Source organism: Daphnia pulex, chromosome 3 (genome assembly GCF_021134715.1).
Source record: "Daphnia pulex isolate KAP4 chromosome 3, ASM2113471v1".
Lineage (NCBI taxonomy): Eukaryota > Metazoa > Arthropoda > Branchiopoda > Diplostraca > Daphniidae > Daphnia > Daphnia pulex.
In genome coordinates, this window is record NC_060019.1 from 8,258,612 (window position 1) to 8,283,637 (window position 25,026).

The 25,026-nt window shown below is 40.4% G+C and overlaps 4 protein-coding genes, 2 long non-coding RNA genes and 1 other non-coding gene across 8 annotated transcripts; 3 read left to right on the forward strand and 4 right to left on the reverse strand.

Moving 5' to 3' along the window:
- The first annotated feature begins 3,024 nt into the window (after nucleotides 1-3,024).
- Nucleotides 3,025-4,871, forward strand: LOC124190592 (WD repeat domain phosphoinositide-interacting protein 4-like). Its single transcript, XM_046583361.1, has 8 exons — nucleotides 3,025-3,210; nucleotides 3,293-3,367; nucleotides 3,458-3,650; nucleotides 3,755-3,935; nucleotides 4,008-4,216; nucleotides 4,283-4,384; nucleotides 4,460-4,581; nucleotides 4,677-4,871. The coding sequence occupies exons 1-8, from the start codon at nucleotides 3,156-3,158 to the stop codon at nucleotides 4,784-4,786; spliced, it is 1,047 nt and encodes a 348-aa protein (XP_046439317.1). The 5' UTR covers nucleotides 3,025-3,155; the 3' UTR covers nucleotides 4,787-4,871.
- LOC124190595 (small integral membrane protein 20-like) lies at nucleotides 4,827-5,340 on the reverse strand. Its single transcript, XM_046583365.1, has 3 exons — nucleotides 5,153-5,340; nucleotides 5,023-5,079; nucleotides 4,827-4,945 (listed from the first exon to the last, which is right to left on the reverse strand). The coding sequence occupies exons 1-3, from the start codon at nucleotides 5,265-5,267 to the stop codon at nucleotides 4,893-4,895; spliced, it is 225 nt and encodes a 74-aa protein (XP_046439321.1). The 5' UTR covers nucleotides 5,268-5,340; the 3' UTR covers nucleotides 4,827-4,892.
- On the forward strand, nucleotides 5,330-18,873 carry LOC124190587 (lachesin-like). Of its 2 annotated transcripts, none has more exons than XM_046583354.1 (15): nucleotides 5,330-10,670; nucleotides 11,244-11,330; nucleotides 12,743-12,811; nucleotides 13,104-13,201; nucleotides 14,576-14,734; nucleotides 14,808-14,856; nucleotides 14,935-15,090; nucleotides 15,252-15,380; nucleotides 15,513-15,650; nucleotides 15,735-15,887; nucleotides 16,375-16,473; nucleotides 16,633-17,270; nucleotides 17,967-18,201; nucleotides 18,262-18,391; nucleotides 18,622-18,873. In XM_046583354.1, the coding sequence occupies exons 1-12, from the start codon at nucleotides 10,565-10,567 to the stop codon at nucleotides 16,887-16,889; spliced, it is 1,500 nt and encodes a 499-aa protein (XP_046439310.1). In that variant the 5' UTR covers nucleotides 5,330-10,564; the 3' UTR covers nucleotides 16,890-17,270; nucleotides 17,967-18,201; nucleotides 18,262-18,391; nucleotides 18,622-18,873. The 2 variants fall into 2 exon arrangements, with proteins under 2 accessions (XP_046439310.1, XP_046439308.1); XM_046583352.1 differs by having other exon boundaries at nucleotides 17,967-18,195.
- Nucleotides 18,874-19,371: 498 nt separating this feature from the next.
- On the reverse strand, nucleotides 19,372-20,817 carry LOC124190601. Its single transcript, XR_006873014.1, has 3 exons — nucleotides 20,673-20,817; nucleotides 19,744-20,028; nucleotides 19,372-19,680 (listed from the first exon to the last, which is right to left on the reverse strand). It is a non-coding gene; the product is annotated as an uncharacterized LOC124190601 (long non-coding RNA).
- A 95-nt stretch (nucleotides 20,818-20,912) lies between these two features.
- On the forward strand, nucleotides 20,913-21,889 carry LOC124190602. The gene is made up of 2 exons (XR_006873015.1): nucleotides 20,913-21,025; nucleotides 21,714-21,889. It is a non-coding gene; the product is annotated as an uncharacterized LOC124190602 (long non-coding RNA).
- Nucleotides 21,499-24,035, reverse strand: LOC124190596 (folylpolyglutamate synthase, mitochondrial-like). Its single transcript, XM_046583366.1, has 10 exons — nucleotides 23,803-24,035; nucleotides 23,563-23,745; nucleotides 23,309-23,494; nucleotides 23,102-23,238; nucleotides 22,860-23,043; nucleotides 22,432-22,799; nucleotides 22,234-22,373; nucleotides 22,133-22,168; nucleotides 21,905-22,059; nucleotides 21,499-21,836 (listed from the first exon to the last, which is right to left on the reverse strand). The coding sequence occupies exons 1-10, from the start codon at nucleotides 23,944-23,946 to the stop codon at nucleotides 21,720-21,722; spliced, it is 1,650 nt and encodes a 549-aa protein (XP_046439322.1). The 5' UTR covers nucleotides 23,947-24,035; the 3' UTR covers nucleotides 21,499-21,719.
- A 589-nt stretch (nucleotides 24,036-24,624) lies between these two features.
- Nucleotides 24,625-24,708, reverse strand: Trnah-gug. Its single transcript is given in 2 exon segments — nucleotides 24,625-24,659; nucleotides 24,672-24,708. It is a non-coding gene; the product is annotated as a tRNA-His (tRNA).
- Nucleotides 24,709-25,026: the final 318 nt, after the last annotated feature.

Genomic DNA, 25,026 nt, shown 5'->3' on the forward strand with positions numbered 1-25,026 from the left:
TATTGTTTGTTCAGCAACATACAGTGCCTTGGCCCGGTTTAATTCTTCTTCATTTCTTTTTTTGGATTTCAAAAAAAAGAAATTTTCACTTTGTTCTCATCAATCCCACCAACTCGAACGTGGTCTCTACTCGGCTAAAACCACGTTTTTCTTTTGATTTTTTTTAAACTTCATTTTTTTTGTTGTTGAGGCATAATCTATGCAAAATCTTGGAAATCATTTGAAGCAAAGAAAAATGCTATTTTTTTTATTTCTTCCCCCCTCCCTCCACTTCCGCAAAAATAATGGCAATGTCTTCCGATCCAAGTTTTTTTTTTCTCTTCCCATTTGGCTCGTCGGAAGTAATATTTTTTTTCCTCCTTTTTATTATTTTTATTTTGATGTAATTAAGGATGTGTATACTCCTCTCATGTGATCCCCCTCGTCTCTTTCGTGTGTCAGTGTGTGTGTATTTTTTTTAATATTTCGAATATTATTTTCTATGACGTAAAACAAAAATTTGATGTGTTAAATTCCAACGGCCATCTAATACTTAAAAAAAAAACCAATTTTGGGGGGAATTTACGACAATCAAACGCGAAATGAGAGAAAAACCAACGCTGCTAAAGAGACTGCTAAATCAAACCAAAATAATATCAATCGTTTCCATATCAGACGACTTTCTTTCTAACAATTTACTATCCAACACACACACACACACACATGGGCTTGAAAAACAAAAGAATTATTATTATTTTTTAAACCTCTAAATCCAATCTATGGTTCTCTCTTCCCTCTATATTAACCTATCATTATGTGCGTGTGACATCTGTCTTGTTCTTGTGCTGCTGCCCCTCCGGTCTCTCATGAAGAAAAAATTCAAAAATTCAAAACAAAAAACTTGAAAAAAAAAAGAAAATCTACAAAAAACAAAAACAAAATTGTGAAATGTACAGTTTTACCATGAATTTTGAATGTGTGTGTGTGTGTGTATGTGGTGAAATTATGTCGACGCAAAATGTGTCCGATGATGTCAGTATAAAACGGAAACAGAAAAAATATGAAAGAAATGTCTTGAAAATGGCGTTTTTTTATTATTTATTCAAATTTTTTATTTTTTTCTTGGGAGGGGGGAGCAAAGCGGAAGAGAATGATATACAATAAGAGAGAAGGAGAGAGATATAGTTTGGACATATTGAAAAATTCTTCCGCCGCACGATGTCAACAGAAAGGGACTGGGGGGAGAAAAATTATTAATTGCGTCGGTCGAGTTCAAACGTCTCGAGCGAAACAAAAAAAGAAAAGTAGAAAAGTTGGTTTCCGTTTGTATCCATCATTCCAGCCTTGGCATTCCTACCGTGCTGCTGCTGTGTGTCTATGTAGTAGAGAGAGAGATGGAATGTTGCGTTTCGATTGAAAGGATCTTATATATATTTTTTACCTCGAAATTTTGTTTCGTCAATTCTTATACACAGCGCGGAGAGAAAGGAAAGACAATTAAACTTTTGCATTTCAGAGACATGGGAAAAAGAAAAAATGGAAGCATTCCAACCTCCTCCTCCTCCTCTCGACTTGTTCCATTGTCCATGAGAAAAAATGCGTGTGTGACTTCCATATCATCGAAGAAAATATAGAAAATCCCGCTTCTTTCTCAAATGTGACATTCCCTGCGTGTTTGATATTTTCCCGTTCAATGTGATCCTCGGATAGCCGGAGCGTTCGGACGAAAAAGAAATGTATCGGGACAGACGCACACATTTTTATTTTTTTGTTTTTGTTTTTTTGTTTTTGTTTTTACCCGCTGTATGTTATATACTTACGGAATGTCATTTCTGATTTTCTCTCTGTTTTTACCTTCCTCAAGGAAAATCCCGCCGCCGCCGCCGCCGATGGATGTGATGGTGCATAACTTGGAACAAAACACAACCAGAGATTTTTCAAATTGTGTATGTATTCTAAGATGTAAACTTCAATGAATTTCAACGAAACGTGACCGGATTATATGCGGCATCTTTATATTCAGAAATAAAAAGGAAGACCCACAACAACAACCAAGAAATTGTGAACGTGAAAATGGCGAACGTGACTGCGATACAATTTTTTCGACACACACACATCCAAGAAGAAGAAGAACTTTGATAGATCCTTAGCCCCGGAATCCGCCGCTGCTATACACTGCACGTTTTTTTTTTCCAGAGTTATTTTTTTTTGTTTTAACCAAATAATAATCAGCTTGGCAACTGGATACACCTTCCATCAGTGTCTCTATCTTTTTTGAGAACATGAAAATAAAACCCCCCTCGAAAAAAGAAAAAAAGTTATTTTTGATTTATTTATTTCCCGGGCGAACCGTTTAGTCGCATGCAAATTCGGGTCGGGAACTATTGGAAATGGATCGCCTTTTATTTATTTGAACCACGAGGAAAATTTATGCATAAGGCATATCGGGTGTCGACTGAACGTCATTTATTACTCCATCATTGACGCCCCTCTGGCGCACAACACAATATACCAAAAAGGCGAAGGAGATGAGGAGATCCAGGAACCGATGATTGGAAAATTGCATGAGGTTCTATTGAATGCCTTCATTAAGGTGGTGGTCAGAGTTTCACCTTTTCGGTTCCTACCTGCGCCACAACAAACACCGCGCATCCATCAAGTTTGATGACGCGAACCAAATGGCTCCCCGTTTTCTGTTCTCTTCTCGGCAGGTATCGATTCCTTTCTTGAGCTTCCGTATGTCTACGTATTTTCAAATCAACTGTTGCTGCCCCCACCGTCAGCAACGTGTTACAATGAATCATCAAACTGGTTGCTCTTTTCTCTCTCTCTCTCTTCTCCGCTTTTGTAATTTTTTCCTTTTGATTTTCTTTTCTTGTAAGACAAAAGACCACCTAAGCTTTCTGATGGGATTTTCTCGGCTGCTGATAAAGCTGATGGGATATTGGAAAGGGCAGAACGATTATTCATTATTTTTCAGAAAAAGAGATTATAACGACGGGGGGAATCGAAACTCAACTATCGGCCGCCAGGTGACACTAGTTCGCTGTTGTCGTGGGGCGACTGCTGCTCACGACACACAACAAATACATGCTTGTGCTAATTGAGGACGTTTTCTAGTGCGATATTTTGCTGCGCATATTAAACAATTTCAATAGCCTCTCTGGGCGCTAGTCATGACGTCCAGAGGTGGTGCAAAAGTTTTGAGCTTGAAGTTTAATCAAGATCGCAGTAAGTACACAGCCTTCATTTACGACGTAACGTCGAGCAACCCTTTGTTATCGTTGCTTCTTCTTTTATTTTTAAATTTCAGGCTGTTTCACTTGCTGCACTGATGCTGGCGTACGTATTCACAACGTCGAGCCCCTGACAGAGAAAGCACATTATGGTAATAGTGGGAATGATTGCACGTTTTAATGGAACAACATCTTTGTGAACTCCAATGTCTTTAATGTCTCTCTCATTCTTGTATACACAGACACATCTGAAATGGGTACCATCATTCATTGCGAAATGCTGCACAGGACAAACTTGATTGCCGTGGTTGGTGGTGGTCCACGTCCAAAGTTTGCAGATAACACAATATTGATTTATGATGATGTATTGAAAAAGTTTGTCCTTGACTATACTTTCACTCAACCAGTTGTTGCTGTTCACCTCAAAAGAGACAGGTACAGTCAGCTGGCTTTGTTTGACATTGCACAACATGACATTGCACAATTTAAATCTAATTTTTTCCCCCCATTTCCCATTCTCTTTTTTTTTACACAAGCAGACTGATAGCAGTTTTGAGGAGGCAAATCCACGTCTTTTCTTTTCCCAATAACTCAAGAAAGCTCTTCACCTTAGAAACTAGGGACAACCCAAAAGGACTGTGTCAAATAAACTCTCTAATTTCATCAGAAAAACAGTTGCTGGTTTGCCTAGGTCATAAACTAGGAAGCATTCAACTAGTGGTATACACATAAATCATATGTTTTAAATTCATCCACTTGTGCTCATCATTTATCCTTTAATCGATTGAATAGGATCTGTCAGTCACTGAATTAGGAATTTCTAGTGCTCCACAAACAATAAGTGCTCATCAAGGAGAGGTAGCCTGCTTAGCTTTGAATTCACAAGGTACTGTTGTTGCCACTGCTTCGGACAAAGGTACTCTCATACGTGTATGGGACACGGTGAAACGAACTCTTCTGGTCGAACTCCGACGAGGATCGGATCCCGCTACTCTATATTGGTATATTTTCTCTAAATCACAAATTCTAAAACCACAATAATTACCACGAAAAAAATCTCTTTGCAGTATTAATTTTAGTCCCGATTCCGAGTTCCTCTGTTGTTCCAGCGACAAGGGAACTATTCACATATTCGCCCTTAAGGAAACGCATTTGAACCGACGTTCTTCGTAAGGACAATCTTTTTCAAATTTTGTTTACGCGTTTATAATGAAATAACACGAGACTTGTGATTGAATTTCTAGATTAAAGAAAATGAGCTTTCTTGGTAACTATATCGAATCGCAATGGGCCCTAGCCAATTTCACGGTGCCACCCGAGTGCGCCTGCATCTGTGCTTTCGGCAGCAATAAATCCAGCGTCGTAGGTAGGAAACCCCTTTCAATTACTTTGTAGTTTCCTAGCACTTTTGATTTCATATTTTGGGTGGGCATTTTTTTTTTTTTGTCATTTATGATTCAGCCATCTGCATGGACGGCACGTTCCACAAATATGTTTTTACACCGACCGGGAACTGCAATCGCGAATCGTTCGATGTGTACTTGGACGTCTGCGAAGACGATGATTTCTGACATCGATCAGCGAAAACAAAAACGATCAATGCGTGTAATTTTTCAGGTGTTTTAATGTTTCATACACAAAGGGTTTTTTCTATTATATATAGCTATGAGATACTCTTCACTTTTCTTCTGCCTTTGGTCTGGCGAAGGGATCTGACCAAACTTTCATGTCTGTTTTTTTTAATCGAAAAAAAAAATTTACAAGTCAGTTATCTAAGCAATCTAGCATTTAAAAAATCATCTCTTACTTCCTGGTTGAACTTCCTCTTGCTTGATTCCACTTCTGTTGACAGCTTGCTGTTTTTCTGTAAAGAAGAGAGATGAGTTTTTTGTAGCAACCGCGAGGTTGTTGCATAACTGTAGAGATGGTTAACTTACTGTAAGGCTCCGGATTCATCATGGGACTGACAATTATGGGATAAATCGCTAAACCTATCGCGCCAACAACAGTGCCAACCATTGCAGCAAATTTCCATCCTTTTAACAAAACCATGGTGAGAGAAATTTCAGGTTACTTTTCTGTTTTTGCGAGTTTGTACTTTGTTTGTTACAGTACAGCAGACGACTTTAGCTTTTCTGAAATAGTTACATTTTCGACTCCTAGATGACAGTTTCGTTGCGCAACAACTACTTCGTTTAAAAAAAAAAGGAAATGCGAAACGTTCCTTTTCACCTTTCCCTCCTCCGTATCTATTTAATGTCCACTAATTCGTATCCTGTTAACTCTGACTGTTGGCTTTTCATGGATTTTTCAGAGACTCAAAGGTTAAAGCGTTGGAAAGGCAAATGATCTCTTTTCTCGACTTAGCGTTATTTTCGTATTCATGATAAAAGTCTCAGTAGTATTATTATCTCGCCAGAAGAGTAAATCGTTACGCTGCCGCAGTAGGTGTATCAAAAGTTTCCGATCTATTTTTCATTTAGGTTTCGTACTAAAGAATCGTGTTATTTTTTCTATTCCTCCCCCGGAGTATTAAACCTGAGGTTTCCTCTCAACTTTCGGTTAATGGTCATGGTCGTACTGGAAAAAGAGAGATGTGGGGGAGAAAAAAAAAAGTTGAGTGCGCACGTGTTATTCCAACCTACGTAAGGTAATATTCGATCATCAGAACATAAATCCTGGTCGTAGGAAGCCATGGAATGCCTACACGATTCCACTCTACAATGGAAATAATCGCTGGTATATTATGTACAAGTGTAGTCATTGACTAGAAATTCGAATTCATTTCTTTTTCACGAAAATGCCTCGCCCGATTTTTATTGGAGAAATCGTAGAAATTGAAAAATTCTATGCCGAATTGTAGCAATTCTTTACATTTCCAGTAGAAAAAAAAAGAAAACAAAAGGCACATCGAGATTATTTGGGTGCATGTGAGACGCCCGTGGTGTGTTAGATTTATAGGATAGAAGACTACCGCAGCTAGTAAACAAACCAACCATCAAAGAGCTTCGTGGTTCATCCAAGCTTGAAGGTGTCGAGCCGCGTGCGGTGGCAATAAGGGATTTTCACGTTCGACGCTAGAGATCCACCCGCGTTTGCGGCCATCTGATTTCCTAAGCACGGAGGCTCGACATCCAATCCAATATTCATAGTTTTTTTTCGAAATAAGAAATCGGCAATTTGTTTCGGGAAAAATAATAAAAAAAGGCAAAGAAAAGCGACAAATTAAAACCTTTTTTTTCTTCGAACGCGCGCGAAATGGGCATCTCGTCGAAATCCAATCTGTTTCTTTTTTTCGCCAATTGAATATTTGATTTAGTTCCTTTTTATGGATGCGGCCGGGTAACAACAACGACACAGCAGCAGCAGCAGCAGCCGGCACGATCTTTTTTTTTTTTTTTAATAAAGCCGTTCGTCATTTCAACCCCCGAGCTATATTTTAGATGCGTCTATAAGAAACTGGCCGTGGGTTTTTTTTTATAGAACGGCCGAAGTTGCGCGGGTGCAAGAAATTGCCACTTATTTGAACGGTGAAATCGCGTCGATACTTGAAAAGGTTCCGCTGGCCGCATTGATTGATGTAGACACAGCAGAAATTCTTCTCTTTCTCTCTGCATAGTACTTTTTATGTACGCATGTCATTGTGGTGGTGGCAAACTCTGCTGATCCGTAGATGGCCGGCAGACAAGGAATCTGTTGACCTTGCGTGTTTCCTCTATCCATGCGTGAATAAAAACAGCCAGGAGTTGAGAGAGTAGAGAGCCACTTGAGTCTTCTCACTGGCCCGGTCATCACCCCTCAGCTGACAGGCAGATTACGAATGCACCGTCACGTCCCGTATAGATTCAGAGTAGTCCTCTCTTTCTCTCTCTCTCTCGCTCACACACACACACACACACACACACACATACTCACTCCAAAAAATAGTAAATGGTCTCATTAGCAATTCGGGGACGAGTAGATAGTATAGGCGGGAAGGGTCAACTCGATTCGGTTATTTTTGCCTCGGGATGTTTTTGTACCGACAAAAAAGAAAAATTTATTCCGCGCAATGAGGTACATGCCCGAGCTTAATGGACCTCTCTCTGCTCTTCTATGCGATTTACAACAAATAATATTTCACACGATGGCGTCGCAGTTGTGCGGGAAAGAGCGATGGCTCAACTTTGCCATCTCTAATTGAGCCCGAGAGAAATCAGAGGTGAACGGGACGGGCGCGCTTGTCGGTTGTGATGATCAGGACTCACGGCGTGTGATCATCGGCGTGAAAAAGGGTGGGGGTGGGTAACTGAGCAAGAAAGTGGGTAGGATATCGTTCATCAACCGACGATGAAAAGAAAAGCGGATGACAGAAGAAAAAGGCCTACTACTTTCCCCCTTTCGATATCATAGAGTTGAGTGGTACAATGGTAGTTGCTCTACTTGGAGGCAGACGGCTCTTTTATGATGTGCGGATCGGACCGAGTCATCCGTCAACTTACCCCCGTACAGGGCTCCCTCATCCTGCCATTCCCAGAAACGGAACAAAATAGTTGCACCATCCAGTCGTGAAGCCCACGGCAATCTGTTCGTTTGCCATCGCGTACGGCCTCGCGCCCGTGTTTTTAAAAGCTTCCGTTACTCATCTTCTTCTTCTTCTTCTTCTCGGCGCTCTGCTGATCGACTGCCTCTCTCGGTATAGCGAATGATTGCACGGTCGTCTTTTTTTTATCACGAAGATGGGAGACTAGATTCCCAGCCAGCACCCAAGGTATATATATACATCCTTCATCCGCACTTGATTCTCTCCGGCTCCTAGCCGGGCTCTTGATTCCCATTAGTTGGCGTCAGTGTCGGGCTGCTGCCACTTGCTGTACATTTGTACAAGGTTCGAACGGATCGATCGACATTGCCAGTCAAGTACTAGCTTGGTAGTAGTACCTAGTACACTGGAACTGTGTATAATACAGAGAGAGAGAGAGAGAAGGTCTTGCTGCTCGTACACACACAGAGCAGAGTAAAGTTCAATCATTTCTGCAATTGTCCCGAAAAGTTCGTTTAGGATCCTCTACACGTCAAAACTGCTGGGCTAGTATGTGCCAGTCAGAGAGAGAGAGAGAGCAAGAGCAATCAACGGATGGCTTGTGATGTTCAATATTGCACACAGACTTTAGTTGCGCGCTATTTGACAGCTGATGCCCCCCCCCCCCTCTGTGTTTTTATTTTCTGCTTACGACTAGAATTTACAGCGTATTATATCGAACTTTAGACGGCCATGAAAATAATTGATGTCTGCTCGACTACATTAGCATGGACAATCAGTTAAACGACCGCGAAAGGAAAAAAGAAAATGGAAATGAATGAAAGGGGAATGATGAGGCCGTGTAAACCCGTGTGAAACAAAGTCACGCATAGAGACCGCAGCGGCAGGGCTGGACGCGAGGACCAGGTGTCGGTCGGGCTCTAACGGACTTACGCAAGCGCTCAACTGGTTCGCAACACCTGCGGGTTTCCAAATGGCAAACTAACACGATCCCGTTTATCAGCTCGCAGTTTTGTTTTTTCTTTTTTTTTTCCCCCCCAATTTCTGTGTTTAAAAATTATAACGAAAACAGCTGATTAAAAGTGAAGCATCAACTGCTGTTAGCCCGAGTCAAACAAGGGGAAATTGTTTTGAATTTGGTTTTTATTTCGTTTGGCTATTTTATTTTATTTTATTTTATTTTTTTTTTGTTGGGTGGGTGGGAGTGAAATAAGGAGATAAGGAAAGTGAAATCTGCTGTACACCAGCCAGTCGGCTGCTATATTATACACACCCGTGTTACTTGACCATGCAGTTGAGCGCGGCGACTTAACGCTACCGTTGGGAAATCCAGAAGTATTTTTTTGGGGGGGTGGGTTTTCTTTTTATCTTCTTTTTGTGCGTTTGGTGTTTTTGAAAATCCCGCCAAGCGCGCGCGGGGCTCTCCCCGCAAGCCTTTGGATCTCGTCGCCTTTCGTTTTTTTTTTTTTTCTGGTCAACCTCAATCTGTATCTGTGCTGACGCCCAAGTCGACGCGAGTGTAAGAGAACCGCGGTCGGTAATAGAGTGAACCACCGACCTCTCTTGACAGATCAATGGCGGTCGTGAATCCACTCACGGGATTTTTCCTCACACCTCGTAAGATAGCGGTGCGCGCTACTTTATTTTTTCTCCCATTGACTTTGATCATTGCCTGTCTTCCTATCGAAACCCGTACCCCTCCCTCCGCTTTTTCCACCATTTGCTTTTACACACTTCCGTCCCCCCTCCCCCCTCCTTACTTTTTATAGAAATCTCTGCTGGGTGAAATCATTTTTTTGAAAAATAATTTCTCCTCCATCGACAAATGTCTTAACACTAACACCGTCTCTCCCAATCTTTGGCCGTATAAAACAGAGAGAGAGAGAGAGAGAGGCAAGGCGGATGTGAGCGAATTCCGGTCCGATGGAGCAGTAAATGATGTCGACATGGCAAGTTTGTCTCCCCGCTGAACCCCCCCCCCCCTCACCACCGACTTGTGCACACAAGTTCCAAATTCACTAATCACGTGACAGACTAACAGTTAACACACGCACTCAGACTAAATGAATGTTGAAATGAAGAGATGAAATGATGATTATCGCCCGCTTAGATAGACATACAATCACGGACGCATTATTTAATGACATCCGGGGAAATCAGGTTTATCATTCATGCCCGACTCACAATTTCATTCTTTTATCCATACGTGACATCTTCTGAATCGGCGGCATATTTAAATGAGCGAATCAAATGAAAACCGAGAGAAAGAAGAAAAATAAAAAGCCGGGAGATAATAAATCAACTGCGCGCGTCTGTATATTTTATTACGCCGGGAAATCATTCCCGGGTAACATTTGTACAGCTGCGCCGCCGGCCTGCGTTTCGCCCGCCCGCATATCGGGTCTCATATACTACTACTCCACGACTCTCTGCTTTTCCCTGGTGGAAAGGGTGGCCACGGTGGTGGTAGTAGTAGTAGGGGTGGGTGGGGGGGGTCTATGAGGACTTATATTACACGGCGGCCAGCACTGGGTTACGAGTTTGTATAGTTCCAGCCTTCTGGTCGGACGAACTGGCCGGCTTTTTTTCCCCCCCTCACCCGCAATCTCGTCGTCTGCGCCCACCTTCGTTCCCGCCGCCGTAAATATTGACAGACAATCTCGAAACGAATCTTTGAACGACGAATCTTTTATACATACTCTTGTGTGTGTCGGAGATGCGTACTCGCTCCTCCGTCAAAGTGATTACCAAGCCGTGGCTCGTTATTACGGACTTGATTGTGCGTCATTACCGACTCTGAAAAAACATCCGGAAACAAGACAAGTGGATGAAGATTTCAAGTTGCTTCTTCGTTATGTCACATACAACAATGCCGACGGATTGTCTCTTCTTGATCTTCTCTCTGGCCATCATCAGCAGCAGCACCTGTCAAGGTAAAAAATAAAATAAAATTCGTGAACAAGTTGTTGCTTTGTTGTTTCCCCCCCTTGTCCGTGTCTGAAACCCAATCTTGTTATCTCTCCCGTCCGACAAATGTTACAGCCAAATGGCGAGAAAAGAAAAAAGGGAAAAAGAAGGGGAAAAAAATGGACAAGAGTTGGGTTGATACTTTATTGAACCAGCCACAATCTGGCGATGAAGCCTGAAAAAGTCAAAGTTGATCCTCCGCGCTACAACACACAGGGAGGAGGACTTGACGACATTTGAAAGGGGGGAGGTCGACAGATTTATTTGTCAAAAAATGTTGTTGGGGCGGGTGAACTAGATTCATTTGAACGCTTTCTTTTTTGATCTCGGTAACTTTATTGCTTTGGGTTCGTCGAACCCTATTGGTGTTGATCCTAACCGAAATTCTTTCTGGCTTTTATAAAATTTAAAAAAATGGATTTCACATGGCGAGTGGGTGTCAAAGTGTAGTTTAGCGAAAACTCATTTGCTCATAGCAGATGGCGGAGCTGAAATGGATTGTAACTTTTTTGTTTTTTTCGCTCTCTCTCTCGTCGCAGGTTCGCGCCATCATTTGAAAACGGCGACGAGTCAGCAACAGCCTGCGACGGAAGTCGACTACGGCCATCAGGACGTCTTCGACAACAGTAAGCCATTTTTATTATTTACGGCACCTTGGATATGCACTTGGTGGATGGAAAGAAAAGAAAAGCAGTGGCACCTGCGCTGTCAATAAAGAATGAACAGGGAAGAATGATGAGATTTTCCTTTACTGTTGCACACGACGTTGATATATATATATTTGAAGCCAGAGAACATTGAGAGTCGATGAAGGAGAATGAGGTAGACGACAGCAGCGCTCTGGTGAAGCGAAACATTTCCGAATGGTTTCACTTTCAATTGTTGTTGTTGTTGTTGTGTTGGATTTATTTTTGATTCATTTCCCCCCCCCCATTTCGACGAGTTTAGAGAAAAATAGTGTTTCCCTCGGAATGTCTATAAAGTACGTATCTATCTGCAGTTTAATAACTTTTCAACGACGGCGGAAGGATCTCGTATATTAGTATTATTGTTATTGTTTTATTTGTCTTCTTTCTTTTTCCACCCAACATACTAACTTGAAAGTATATGTTTTATTTCAATTGAGGGTATGAAACTTTTTGATTTTCGTGTTTGGGATTCCATTCGACGAGATATCCCGAGAAAGGCACTCCATCCACCACCGGAAACAGCCAGGGAGGAGGGGTGGAAAATCAATAGATTTGAAATAAAAAATAAATAAAATAAAAAATTGAAGAAAAATAGTTTCAGCAGCTCGCCATTTCTCCGGCCGTCTTTCAATATCTTTTTTTTTTCTTCTTTTAAATGTGTTTGTAGGGTGGTAGGAATATCCGTTGATCAAACATGATTGGTCGGAGAAATGAAGCTTGCCAATGAGAACAAATGAATGTCAAGTAGAATTTGAAGGATTGACAACAAAAAAGAAGGATTTCTGCTGCTCGCGAGTTCCCAAAAAAGATGGACAGGAAATAAACATCAATGGGGGAGTCAAACAATCGAATTGACCTTATACAACTCAGATTGGGAGTTCCGTCGTATTATTACTTTTCTCTCCCTTTTGTGTTAACGGATACATCGCTCTCCCATCGCTGTATTGTATGTATTCGAGTATTGCCCGTTACTTTCTCATCTCTGGGCGCACTTCAGTAACAAAGTCACTTTGTACTCCATCACTTATTCGCTCCCACTCAGTTCCGGTGTAGTCGCCCTTCTATTTTTTTCCCCCTTTTTTTTTCTTCTTCTTCTTTCGTGTTACTCTTAGTTTCACGCTACCGTCGGTAATTCAATGGACATTTCCGTTTTCCCGGTAGTCGATCAACACTTGTATATTCTATAAGGCCTCCTATTTATTTATTTATGATGCATAGAGATATAACTCTGTGCTCTGGATCTTATTTCAGCAAAACTATTTTGGTGAGCGCTGAAACTTTTTCGCGATTTCTCCGAAAGGTGATGATGACACTCTTTTTAATTCATCAATTTGATTTCTTTTTCGTAGGCCTCTGGTCGCCCAAGCAGCTCAACAACAATGAACATTCCCATCCGATGGCCGGAGGACACGATTTCGGTAACTTTAGTAGCATGTGCAAGTATTGAATGTTGAATTGAATAGCTATTCAATTTCTTTCCATTCCTGCCGAGTCTGTCAAGTCCCCGAAATGATATTTCAAGCAATTAATAACCAATAACGGCACTGTCAATTTCAATTTTCAAAAGTCTTTCCAGAAATTGCAGTCGCCTCATTAACACATTCTATCGTATTGCTTTATTTGCCCAATTTTTTTTATTTATTAATTGATTGAAAGGATGTTTTTTCAAGGATTTTTTTTTTTTTGTGCTTTCTCCCAATGTGTTGACAGTTCTTCCCAGATTCGCCGAGCCCGTTAATAATGTCACGGTAGTGGCGGGGAGAGACGCCACTCTGCACTGCGTCGTCGACAACCTCCAGAAATTCAAGGTACGTCGCATTTGCTTGGTCTAGAAACTCTCGATACTACTCCGTAGTGATTTGAAGGAAATTACCGAGTCGACGTCAGCAGCATCCAACTCTTCAAAAAGTTGATTACAATTATTTAACTATGCACTTCTTCTTCTTCTTTTACGCTCTACGACCAGTTTAGAGAGATGGAAAGTAGCACATATATAAAACTTTGATGTGGGAGGGGGATACGTAGATAGTGCCGCCGCCCGGAGCGCTTTGATTCCCGTCTATCTATACGGCGGTTGGTGCTGGCATTCTCCCGCTTCCTAGTATTTCATTTTCTATTTTTTTTCCTCATCGACTCATTCGGTATGCATGGTCGATGCTGCCGGTGGCATACGAGTTGACGGCCCTATTAGTCGACTCTTTATCCGTGTGGAGGAGGGGACAAGACGGTGAGGTGTGCAGTCGTCGTCGGCTGTCTCTTTAATTCTCTTCTTTATTAGACCAGCAGCTGACGTTCACGTTTGACAATTACAAATCTTTCCGGTCGGACTGCCCCGCTAATTATTGTTCTGGCAGGCAAGGGCAGGAGAACGAGCGCTCTATGGTGGATTGCTGCATCCATTGCATACACAATGAATGCCAGGGAGATGGGCAGGGGCGTCAGCTTTACAAAAGAAAAATAAAAACCAGATAGAGAAAAGTTGTCAGCGAAATAGTCGACGGTATTTCTTTTTTCTTTAGACTTTATCTGTTTGTTATCTGCTCTTAAGACGGCAAAGATCCAGTTGCTTGTCTCTTCTCGTCCAAATGAATCCGGGAAAACACATCAGCGCCGTGCGGATCCATCCTGTCGACCCAATTCCTCTTTTTCTCTTTCTTGTGTAATCTTGGCCGCTGGACGTATCCACTCAGTTATGCGTCGCCAGTGTGTATAAAAGATGCGGCAATCCTATCTATACACCGGTTCTTCATTTCTACCCTGTAATTCCGCTTAGATTGCGCCCCCCACTGCCACAGTCGGATGAGTTCTGATGATCGGAAAACGGCTGTCTTCTTCTTCTTCCTTTTTTTCTCTCATCTGTGTCGTCCGCCTCTACTTGGACTTTGTGAACTAATCCTCCTGGATGTTTGTATTCCATTCAAAGAGAGATCTGTGTGTGTGGCTGGCAAAAACGAAACGCGGACGAAAAGAGGGCCGAAAGATATCCATCAGAATATAATAGCGTATTCATAGCGCATCACAGTTTGCCAAGCGTAAAGCGCGTTTGTGGATTACATCCGCAGCTCGCTTCCGTTTTCTTTAGTCCTGTGTTTTTGATTCTCTCGAATTTGCGGATAAACGTGAATAACTGTACTTTTTTTGTGTATTTCTGGGGTTGGGCCCGTTGGGGATTTGTTTTCCAGGTGGCGTGGGTGCGGGTAGACACCCATTCCATCTTGACGATTCACAATAAAGTCATCACACGGAATTACCGGATCGGATTAGCGCAAGCGGATGGTCGCAACTGGGACCTGAAAATCAGCAACGCCGCCGAAAACGATCGGGGATTCTACATGTGCCAGGTATTATCTTGTCCGTGTCGTTTGAGAGATGACATTAATGAAATTGCGCGTTTTTACGGGGGTTTTTATGAAGATTAACACGGATCCCATGCGCTACCAAGAGGCTTACGTCGAAGTCGTCGGTAAATATATGAGTTTTTTTTCCATTTGAAAAGTTGCCTGGAATTTTGTTTTTTTCAACGTTGTGTTTGTTTGTTTAGTGCCTCCGGATATTATCGATGGCGAATCCAGCACAGACACAGTGGTCCGCGAGGGATCCAATGTGTCGCTGACATGCGCGGCCAGTGGCCATCCGCAGCCCCACATCCTGTGGAGGCGAGAGGATGGCGCTTCCATTGCCAGAGGCAAACTCAAAGGTTAGGTTATACATTCGGTCGCTTTTGATATTATTTGTTGTTCACTTTTCGTATCTGTAATCTCTCCGTATATTTGTACTCGATTTTTTCCCCATTTATGTCGTTCAATCGCCTTTTTATTCTGACGCGCTCCGCTGGTTTTTCTTCGGTATCGTCGATAGCCAACTCCTTCGAAGGCGAAGTCCTCGGTCTGGCGCGCGTCTCCAGGCTTCACATTGGAGCTTACCTTTGTATCGCATCCAACGGCGTACCGCCGTCAGTTTCCAAGCGAATCGTCCTCAATGTTCAGTGTAAGGAAATCAGATGAGAGATCACAAGGCTGGAAATGTCTCCCATTTTTGTTTTGTTTGGTTTGGTTTTGTTTATTTTTGTTCCTTTTACGGTTGAAGTGGTTGTCACACGGTTTCTTTTCTATTTGGCAGTTGCTCCGGTTTTGTGGATCCCTAACCAGCTGGAAGGAACCGTGGTCGGACAGCAAGTCTCACTCGTCTGTCAGATCGAAGCTTTCCCCATTCCCATTGTTTACTGGACGACAGAGAGCGGCGAAATCATCATCGACAGTATGAAAAAATGATGTTCAAACTGAAGAGATTTTCTCTGGCAGGTCGATAATCAATGATCAATTTCGGATTTATTTCCAACAGATTCTCGTTTTAGTATGAAGGTCAGTCTGGAGAATGAATATAAAATGACGATGACGCTGACCATACGTAATCTATCGGCCGAGTTTTTCGGAGGCTACCGGTGCATTGTTCGCAATTCACTGGGTGAAACAGACGGCATGATCCGGCTCTATGGTGAGTGGGAGAGACAACTAGAAAAAGGCCGGTTTTCATCCGCTGCAATCTATTCGTTGGTAGTAGAACAGCCGAGTAGACCGGTCTGTAGGCTACTAAACTAACTATAAATCCGATCATTCGACCGACTGAGAGATATCGATCGAAACGACGTATTTCCTTATTATTATGACGAGCCCACCCCCTTAGGCGCAACCCAATCGAGTATAGTACTAGAGAGCAGTCGCCAAAAACCTACTATAATACTCGGCTCATTTGACAATAGAATAGCCTATGGCAAATTGAATAGGCCTGCAGTTGGTGGGATTCAATTGTGGGTCACTGCGGATGGATTTTGAATGAAATTGCTGGTCCAGGTGAACGCCATTCTCCCTCAGACGAACGTGTATTTTTCTTGGCATTCCAGCTCACTAAATGTTGAATTTTAATGTGGTCAATCCGCCGTGAAAAATAGCGCCTAATTAATTGGATTTCCTTGTTTGTGCAGAAGTTCCGGCTGTGCCACGTTCGTCGGTCGACACGGAGCCTCCGTACGACACAGAAATGGAAGATTCACAATCGGACAATGTCCTGCTCAAAATTCGCGGTAAATATATCTCCCCTAAATCAATTCCGGCCGTTCGCGCGGCTCATTATTTGCCACATAATAAAAATTAAAAAGATTCCGGAGTTTATAGAATGATAATGTATCCGCACACAACCAAATAAACATTTTTTCCGTCTCCGTTTATACATCTATTGTCAGAGAGGAACAAGCATCCATCGACAAGCAACGGGCAGGAAGCCGGAAGCGTCAGTATTAAAGCCACCATGGATTCGACTGGAACGGGATCCGTTTCAGTTGGTCAGCCGAGTCCGGCTGCCGACAAGTCGAGCAACAATGGATCAGCATCGCTCTACTCCGCGGGCATCGTTGGGTTATTATCCCCATTTGCGATTCATCGTTTGCCCGTTGTTGTGGTTATTGTTGTGCTTCACTGCACACTCCACATCCCGGCATGACAATAAGTTTCTATGGACATCATACTCCAGGCCATTTTATTCGCATGTCGATTCGACTATAACCTCTCCTTATTCTTTTTTCTCCCATTTCCCCTTCCGAGTTATGTTCCGTACCTACTGCAACGCTGCCGTTTTACTGCTGCATCTAATTAGCAATAACAATACCGCCCCTTTTCTCCATTCTATTCATTCCCACCCTCCCAGCCCACAGTCAACACCCACCATTATTCGCTCCTAGTCGCTCGGAAACTACTACCTGACGGATTTAATACGTTGTGAACTGATTGTAAAGCGCGTGCTGTATGCCTGCTGTATCATAGACAAGTAAATAAACAAAAACTTTGGTCGCTGTGGAGTCCAAGGAGAAATTCAAAATTCTAGGTAAGGCAGATGCCAGATTTCTTTAGCTTTAAAGACAATGTCCAATGCCCACCGGCATTGTTAGTTCAAGGCACCTGCGTGCACTGCTGCAACGGGATCTTTCTTTAGCTTTTGAAGCGTGTGGGACATTTGGCTTTTCCGTAATGTCATTGGATGTTGAATAAATCACATGATCAAGTTGCATTAGACTGAGGAATTGGGCTTGGCTTTGCTCGATGTCTACGCTCAGCTGTTATGCCCTTTTCGCCATCTATTGATGACTCCCTTCTTCAGTCTTTACACGTTACTACCAGATGTCACGAAAATCAGTTGTTGGTTGTTTGAAAATGGAAAGTTTGTCAAAATCTCTCTAGAATCGTTGGACAATGTTATAATTAGCATTCTTCATTCTCCAATTAGAATTTAGAAGTAACAATTGAGTTTTGATCCATAATCATCAAATAGTCGTCTTTCAGTTTTACTGAATGTAGAACAGGTTTACTTATTTTACGCATCAATCGAGTGCGCTCTAGTGTCCCAAGACGCCTACGGACTCCAGTCTCCGGAGTCTATGACAGTAGAACTAATGGAATAATATTTAATAGAATAATATTTAAAAAGGAGTGCTTATGTCTTTTATTATAGATTGTTATGTTGAAAAAGTTGAGGAGAATGATCCGAAATAGCTAACTAAATCATTTGTATGTTGGGTCATAGGGAAAGCTGCTGGAGTAATCTAGTGTCCATCCCCACTTGATTCATTTCGTGCCAGCATGTGAAAGTCGTGACGAATTCAAATTTAGCTGCTACGTGCTGTCTGCAAGCAAGCAATCCAATTGGCTGTCGCTAGGTGGGGCGATGGTCTTCAGGGGACCAATTTCAGCCATTTTGTTCCTTGACGGAGCAGAAGAAGGACGCCAGTTGTGACGTTTCCCATGACGAAAATGTAAAGGTATTTTTTGTTAATTTCTTAGGGTTATTTAATGTTAAATTTCGATGTGTAAATTGACAGGTGATTTCAATACCATTTTGTCAAATCATGTAACTCGGACTTGAGTGCCTGTCCATTTGCCGAAATGTCGTTCCTCGTGTGTCTTGCAGCCTGCACCCAGTCGTACGTCTTGTCCCATGCAAAAGCAAAAGTAATTATTTTTATCCAATGTCCTACTAAAGTACTTTGTTAATATGACTAGAGATCAATTTGCAGTTTGATGCCAACTATGACTTCCTTTGTAAAATTTGAGATATCGGAGAGATCTGTTGGACTGCATAGTTTTGTCTTACTCCTGGTACTCTTTTGTCATAAAGAGTCCTGTGTAATTGTGCACACACTGTCCTTCCCTGACGGTAATTTTTTAATTTTCTTAAATAGGTCCGCTGTTGGTTACCTTGTTGCAGCCAGGTGGTTAAAGATGTGATGGAGACTAATTGAACTGTTGTATGCAGCATGTGGTTCCAGTGTTATCCAGAAGTAGCTGTGCTGGCGGTATCCTGAACTAGCATGAAGCAGCCTGAAGTTGCCAGTGATATCCGGGTCGCTGACTTTAAATATTTTTCTGTTTGCATTTTGTGTATTTGCCCTGCCAATGTTATCCTGTGTTTGAAATCTGTTCTCTTTCGTGTTTTTTTTGCTCTACCAGTGATTTCCTGTGTTGCAGTCTTGAAATGGTTTCACTGTCGTCTTTGGCGTTTTTATTGTGCAGTATACGATTGAGGCAACCTGATCTATGTCAGGTTTGACACAGTCGACAACTGCTAGATTAAATTCCGGCTTTCTGCACCAACAAAATAATAACGGCACATGTTATTATCGCGGTTGGGAAAGTCACAGGCCCTCCCCTCCCTGGGGGCCATAAATATATATCTATAATATTGTGTTTGAATAAATAAAATAAATGTTGTGCATAAATAAATATTTTGTTAATTTTTTTAATAAAAAAAAAAGAATGAAAGGACATCGCCAATTTTTGTCGAAAAAGACTTAGTTGGTTGTTTTTATAAAGCGGAAAAAAATGATAAAAATTTGGACAGGAAATTATTTATTTTGGTTATAGATTATATATAGGTAGTAATATTTAAAATCGTTGTCATTGTATGCATAGGGAAAAAAGAACAAAATAGGTGTGTTTCATATTTTATTGTAAGCGAAGTAATAATATTGATAATGGTCATATATGAAGAGCAAATAAGTTAAGACGGTTATATAAAGGAGGTAGGATTGCGAATCATAAGGGAATACATCAGATCATTTTCATTGCTATTTTCCGTTCGACCAGACGAATAACCAACGGCGGAAACAGTTTACTTAGGGAAAAGGGAGAACATGCATGCCTTTTTAATTTGTCTAAATCTATTATTGTATCAGTCTTCAATTTCTGCAACTCTTCTCAGTTTCACCAATGGATCAAGTCGATGGCAGCAAACGATTAAACTGAAACGAGAACGAAAATAAGTTACTTACAATAATTGAATGAAACTAGCCATCAAGCATTACCTTAACGTGTGTGCAGGTGGCAAGAGACGAGACGCCACATCGACAAAAGGCAGCCGATAAAACATGCCCAACAGCCACCAGGCAACACCGACTATTTTGCACAACAGCTCAACAAAAAAACATCAACATGGGCAAATAACACATTGAAGTATGATGTTGAACTGAATGTCTGCACAAGCTCCATTTCAAGACATCTCAACTGGAAAATGACTGCAAAACTGCTCACACCATGAACACTTCATCAACACCATTAGCAGCTCCAACATTTAAACTAACCAAGGAATCCTATAAATCAAGAGAAAAGAATGAACCAATTACATTTTCAAATACAAAAAAGGGCAAATTTCTGTTTAATAAAAAAATGTACAATTCTTAACAAGCTGATTGAGATCTTTTCACAAAAGCTCTTATTTAGAAACACAAAGTTGTTGTAAAATATGTCGTCTAAATCAAGAATTCAATGCCTAATCCGATTCCTAACAAAAAACACGTGTAGCACACATAGTTTTTACGTATACTAAAAATTTAAGCAAAGGCTAACCCACTCAAGTTTTCTAACAAGTTAAGTGCATGTCTGCAAAAGTTCTTGCATAACTCAACTGGATATTGAAAATTTGCTAATCAAAACACAATGAAGCTCAGACTTTACTACTCGACAGTGAATAGAATATTAAAACTTAATTACTATTTGAAACTAAGTCACAAAATTGTAATTCAGAAACAACGTCGTGAATTAAAAAGTTAAGTAACATAGGTACTTTTTACTGTTCTGCATAGAACGAAACGTGCAACATGTAGCAAGAGACGACATTTTGGAAATGTACAGCAGGCTCCATGCAATTCCCAATTATATTAAAGGCGATGTTACACGCAATGAATTACACAAAAAATTACATTTCATAAAATTAAAGAATAAAAGATGGAGTTACCATGTCTAGGATCAGAAATGTCACGTAAGAAAGGACCCAGCAATGACTAAATTCATCCTTTTCGGACAGCGTCTCCACAGAAAAAGAAAGAAGGTATTATCAGTCGCCTCAGCACTTTGACTTTTGACAGTTTGATGATGACCCACCCCCCTACATCGCTCTAGAAACCAACACACTAGAGCTGAATAGTTTAATCCCTAAACACACTGAAATATTTAGCCACCTAGTGACAGCCCTTAGCAACCACGGACGAGTAGAGTCGTACGGAAAGTAAACCAAAAGCAAACCAAATATTCGTCATCTCCGTGAAATACATTTAGTAGATAAAAAAAAATTTATCGAAAAATTAACAGGTGAGCTTTCTTGGTGGAATAATTTATTATTAAACAAACCGAGTTTAAAGCTATTGTCAACACATACACAAAAAAACTGTAATCAACACGAAATATTTCACTGTTTTTTTAAATTTAAATGTAAAAAAAAGACACCCCATTTGCTGTGCAGCCTCTCGATGACAAATCAAGATGCGATGAGATATCTGATCAAAGAGATACGGCGATATCTGCAAATTAGAAGCGAAGCGAACCTGAAAAAGAATCTAACAAGTGCTGCGATATGAAAAACAAACCCCACAATAGAAATATTCATTTTCCATTTCCCACAAAAAAAAAGAAACTAAAATAAAGCATGTAAATAGCAATAGCTTACTTTAAAACAAGAGTAGTTTGGCATTCCATATATAACCCTTCTGCTATTGTGTACTAACTACTAACTACTAAGACAACAAGCATGAGAGGTGAAAAGAGTTTATATATTATTAACACAATTTTACCGATCGACCAAGGGTGTATTGTAGCTGTATACAGAGCACAAAAAATATCTTCTAAATTAGAAAACAAGAAACACAACAAATTTAGTAGGATGAATTTCAAGGCACAATAATATGAAAACTTCAATTTAAAATGAAATGAAATAAATTTTTCCATTTTTTTGTACATGTGTCACCATTGAATTTTAAATTTCTCCATTTGGATGTTACAGGTATTATCAGCAGGTTTTTGTAGAAACTAAACATGGCTTGCTGTCCAAGAAACCAAGCTCAGGATCAAGAAGCGACAGAACTCCGCCCACCAGATGCAGTGAGCCAGTGACTAACACATCCAGCTGTATAAAACCAAATCATAATTTAACGACATATAAACCATTCTTAAAATGTATAACAGATTGTATACCTCTTTTGCTTCATTGTTAACTAGATGATTGTTCACATAATCAAGCGCATTGTTAATAGTAGGGAAAGCTAGGACAAGTTGTTTGAACGAAGATGTACCAATCGGATGAAAACTGCTTTCAACCCAAGCATCCCTGTTAATGTTAGTTCGGCGGACTGTAAATTTAAAACAAAAAAATAAAATATTATACACTTTGAAAAAAACTATCTGTATGAAAATATTTATTACCTTGTTGCTCTTTGGTAATCATAAGGTTAAGTAAATCTAGAATGAAAATTGAATTACTGTACATCGCAAAAATCATTTGCACCAAGAATTGATTCTCTAACCTTTGGAAATTGATTCATTACTAACATCAATAATGTTTGAACAAAATAAAGCAACGTCAAAGTGGCAGCGTTTTAACGGAGCAAGTAGCAAATTGGCATTTCGATCTCCTGTTGTATTGAATATCAACACTCTCTTTGGTCTATTAATAAAATTTGCATATTAAAAAAAAACAATGAGAATTATAAAAATCACAGTACCTTAATTTTGGTGAAGCAGATGCCTGAATAAACCATTCAACGCAAGCCTCTATGCTCTCCGGTGTGTGCGCACCGTCGACGTAAAATGTCGAGCCTGGCAAGCGAAGAACTTGAGAGCGACCTGGCCAAAAAGTTTTTGCTAATCCAACAGCTTCAGGTGAATGGATTTGGAACGGCAATGCAGGGACTGGTAGGAAACAAAGCTCCTTTTCAGAGCGTTCAACTTCAATTTTAGGATTCAAAAATGCACGACTCAATTGGAGCGCAAGTGAAGCATTTTTCCACTGGACTTTCCCAGATAAACCTAAATTAATGTGATAAGGAGCCCAATGGTATTCATCAAGTGCAGGGACAGCATAAAGAGGACACTGTAAATTATATGAGTTTAACTATTTATTTATTTTTAAAATATTCAGTAAATATCACACCTTGATTTGTAATGCTTTCTCAGCTAGAACACTTAGGCTTTCTCCAGGCTGATCACTGACTGTATATGTTGGTACTGAAGGCTTCATTATACCTGCTTTATGAACAGCTATCTTTTCAACAGTATTGCCTAATAAGCTAACATGGTCCAATCCCAAAGAAGTGATCCCAACAACTGATGGTTTCCTACAAATTAAAACAGATTATGTTATCCAACTTTCTCATTTCCACTTCATATAATTACCTAATGACATTTGTACAGTCATATAGTCCACCAATTCCTACTTCAAAAATGGCCACATCAACTTTTTCATTCAAAAAGACATAAAATGCCATAATCGTCATGAATTTGAAGTAAGCAGGCATATCATTTTCATCATCCTTGAAATTCAAGGTCAACACATGGAAGTTGTTATTTTGTTTACTGTAACCATGGGAAATAATATGATACCATGTAGTCCTTGAGAGGAGTGTAAACTTGCCAGAAATATGTAGCAAATTCCTCTTTACTGAGTGGCTTTCCATTTATTCTTATTCGTTCCCTTACTTCGATTAAGTGAGGAGATGAATAAAATCCTGTTTTGAGTCCATGATGACGGAGAATAGATTCACAAAATGCACATGTTGATCCTTTTCCCTGTGTAAAAAACACCATAAACATTGATTCAATAAGTTGTCAATAACTATAATTTAAAAGGCATCTACCTTAGTACCAGAAACATGAATAATTCTTAACTGTTGGTCAATTGTGTCAAGAGATATTCCAATGCGATTTAGATACTTTTCAGTGAAGGGAACATTTGAGATGGCTTGTCTATCTTTTTGAAGTCGAGCTTTTTCGAGAACCGCCGCATTAGACTGAAGTAAGTTTAAAGTTTCAACGGCAGCCTGTTTGACATGTAAAAACGTGATTACATTGGAAATATCACAAGACAGTTAACTAACTTCGTAATTGTTTTCCAAGTAACATGAATAGGCCCTTGTCCTCGTACAATCCATGGCTTGAAATTTTGTCTGTGGTAAAAGTTTAAAGGCGTGCGAATAAGAGAATCTTAATCTTCTAACTGAATAAGTAAACAAGGCATGCATGGTTTCTGTCGTATATGTTGCCAGATAATATTTCGAAAGTGCGGGGCTTCTTTCCTTTTAAACGCCCTCCACCAATCACGGTTCAGCCTTATATCACGTGACTATACTGATACTATCAGGGTATTATGCATTTTCTTTTTCTTTCAGCAGCTTTTAGTCACGTATCAGTTTTATACTTTTATCATTGATTTACAACGACAATACGCAACTTCACTCGTAACTTCGCACTTTAGCGTACGAAACGTTAATTTTTAAACAACAATCCACTGAATCAATATATATAATTCATGTATGTATGCAGCTACATCCCTGCTTGAAAATTCAACTAAAAAATCAATAGAAAAAATTTAAAAAAAAATTATTAAAATCTTTTGACGCCGAATTCCCTCTTATTCTTATCGTCGCGTGTTTATTCAATCAAAAGCATTCATTGGGGAATTGCCCTATAAACGACTAGGACTAACAAGATGACTGGCTGGTCTCATATCATAAAATGTACTTATAATATACATCAAGCTGACAATTTGTTGACGAGCGTTGACGAGTAGGTATGGAAGATGAATTTTTTCTCTAGACATTAACACTTTTTCGTTAAATCGAAAAATCAAAATCAATCGAATTCCAGATTTAAACGCGGTGTGAGATGGAATAATAAGTCAGTTGGTAAATAAAACTACGTGCCGTGACCAGGATTCGAACCTGGGTTACTACGGTTTTGCCAGACTCCACAACGTAGGGTCCTAACCACTAGACGATCACGGCTTGTTGGTGAAAAAATATTATTTGGTGTGATCCAAATACAATTGTTACAACTTATTTTTGTTTTCTTTCTTGCGAACTAAAACGTAGACGGTAGACCCAACTGAGGATTCTACTGACGTAACAAAATTTTACTTAAAATGGTTTTATATTTATCGAAATCAGTGGGTGCTGGCAAATCTTTGTCTTTAAAAATGCCTTTCAGCTTTCACTTTTTCGGATAAAGAGATGTACAGTCGTCGCATGCTTGAACTAATGATAGAACTGTCACGACTCATCTAAAGGGACAGATCTTACAAAGGCGGAAAGGCCATCTTACCT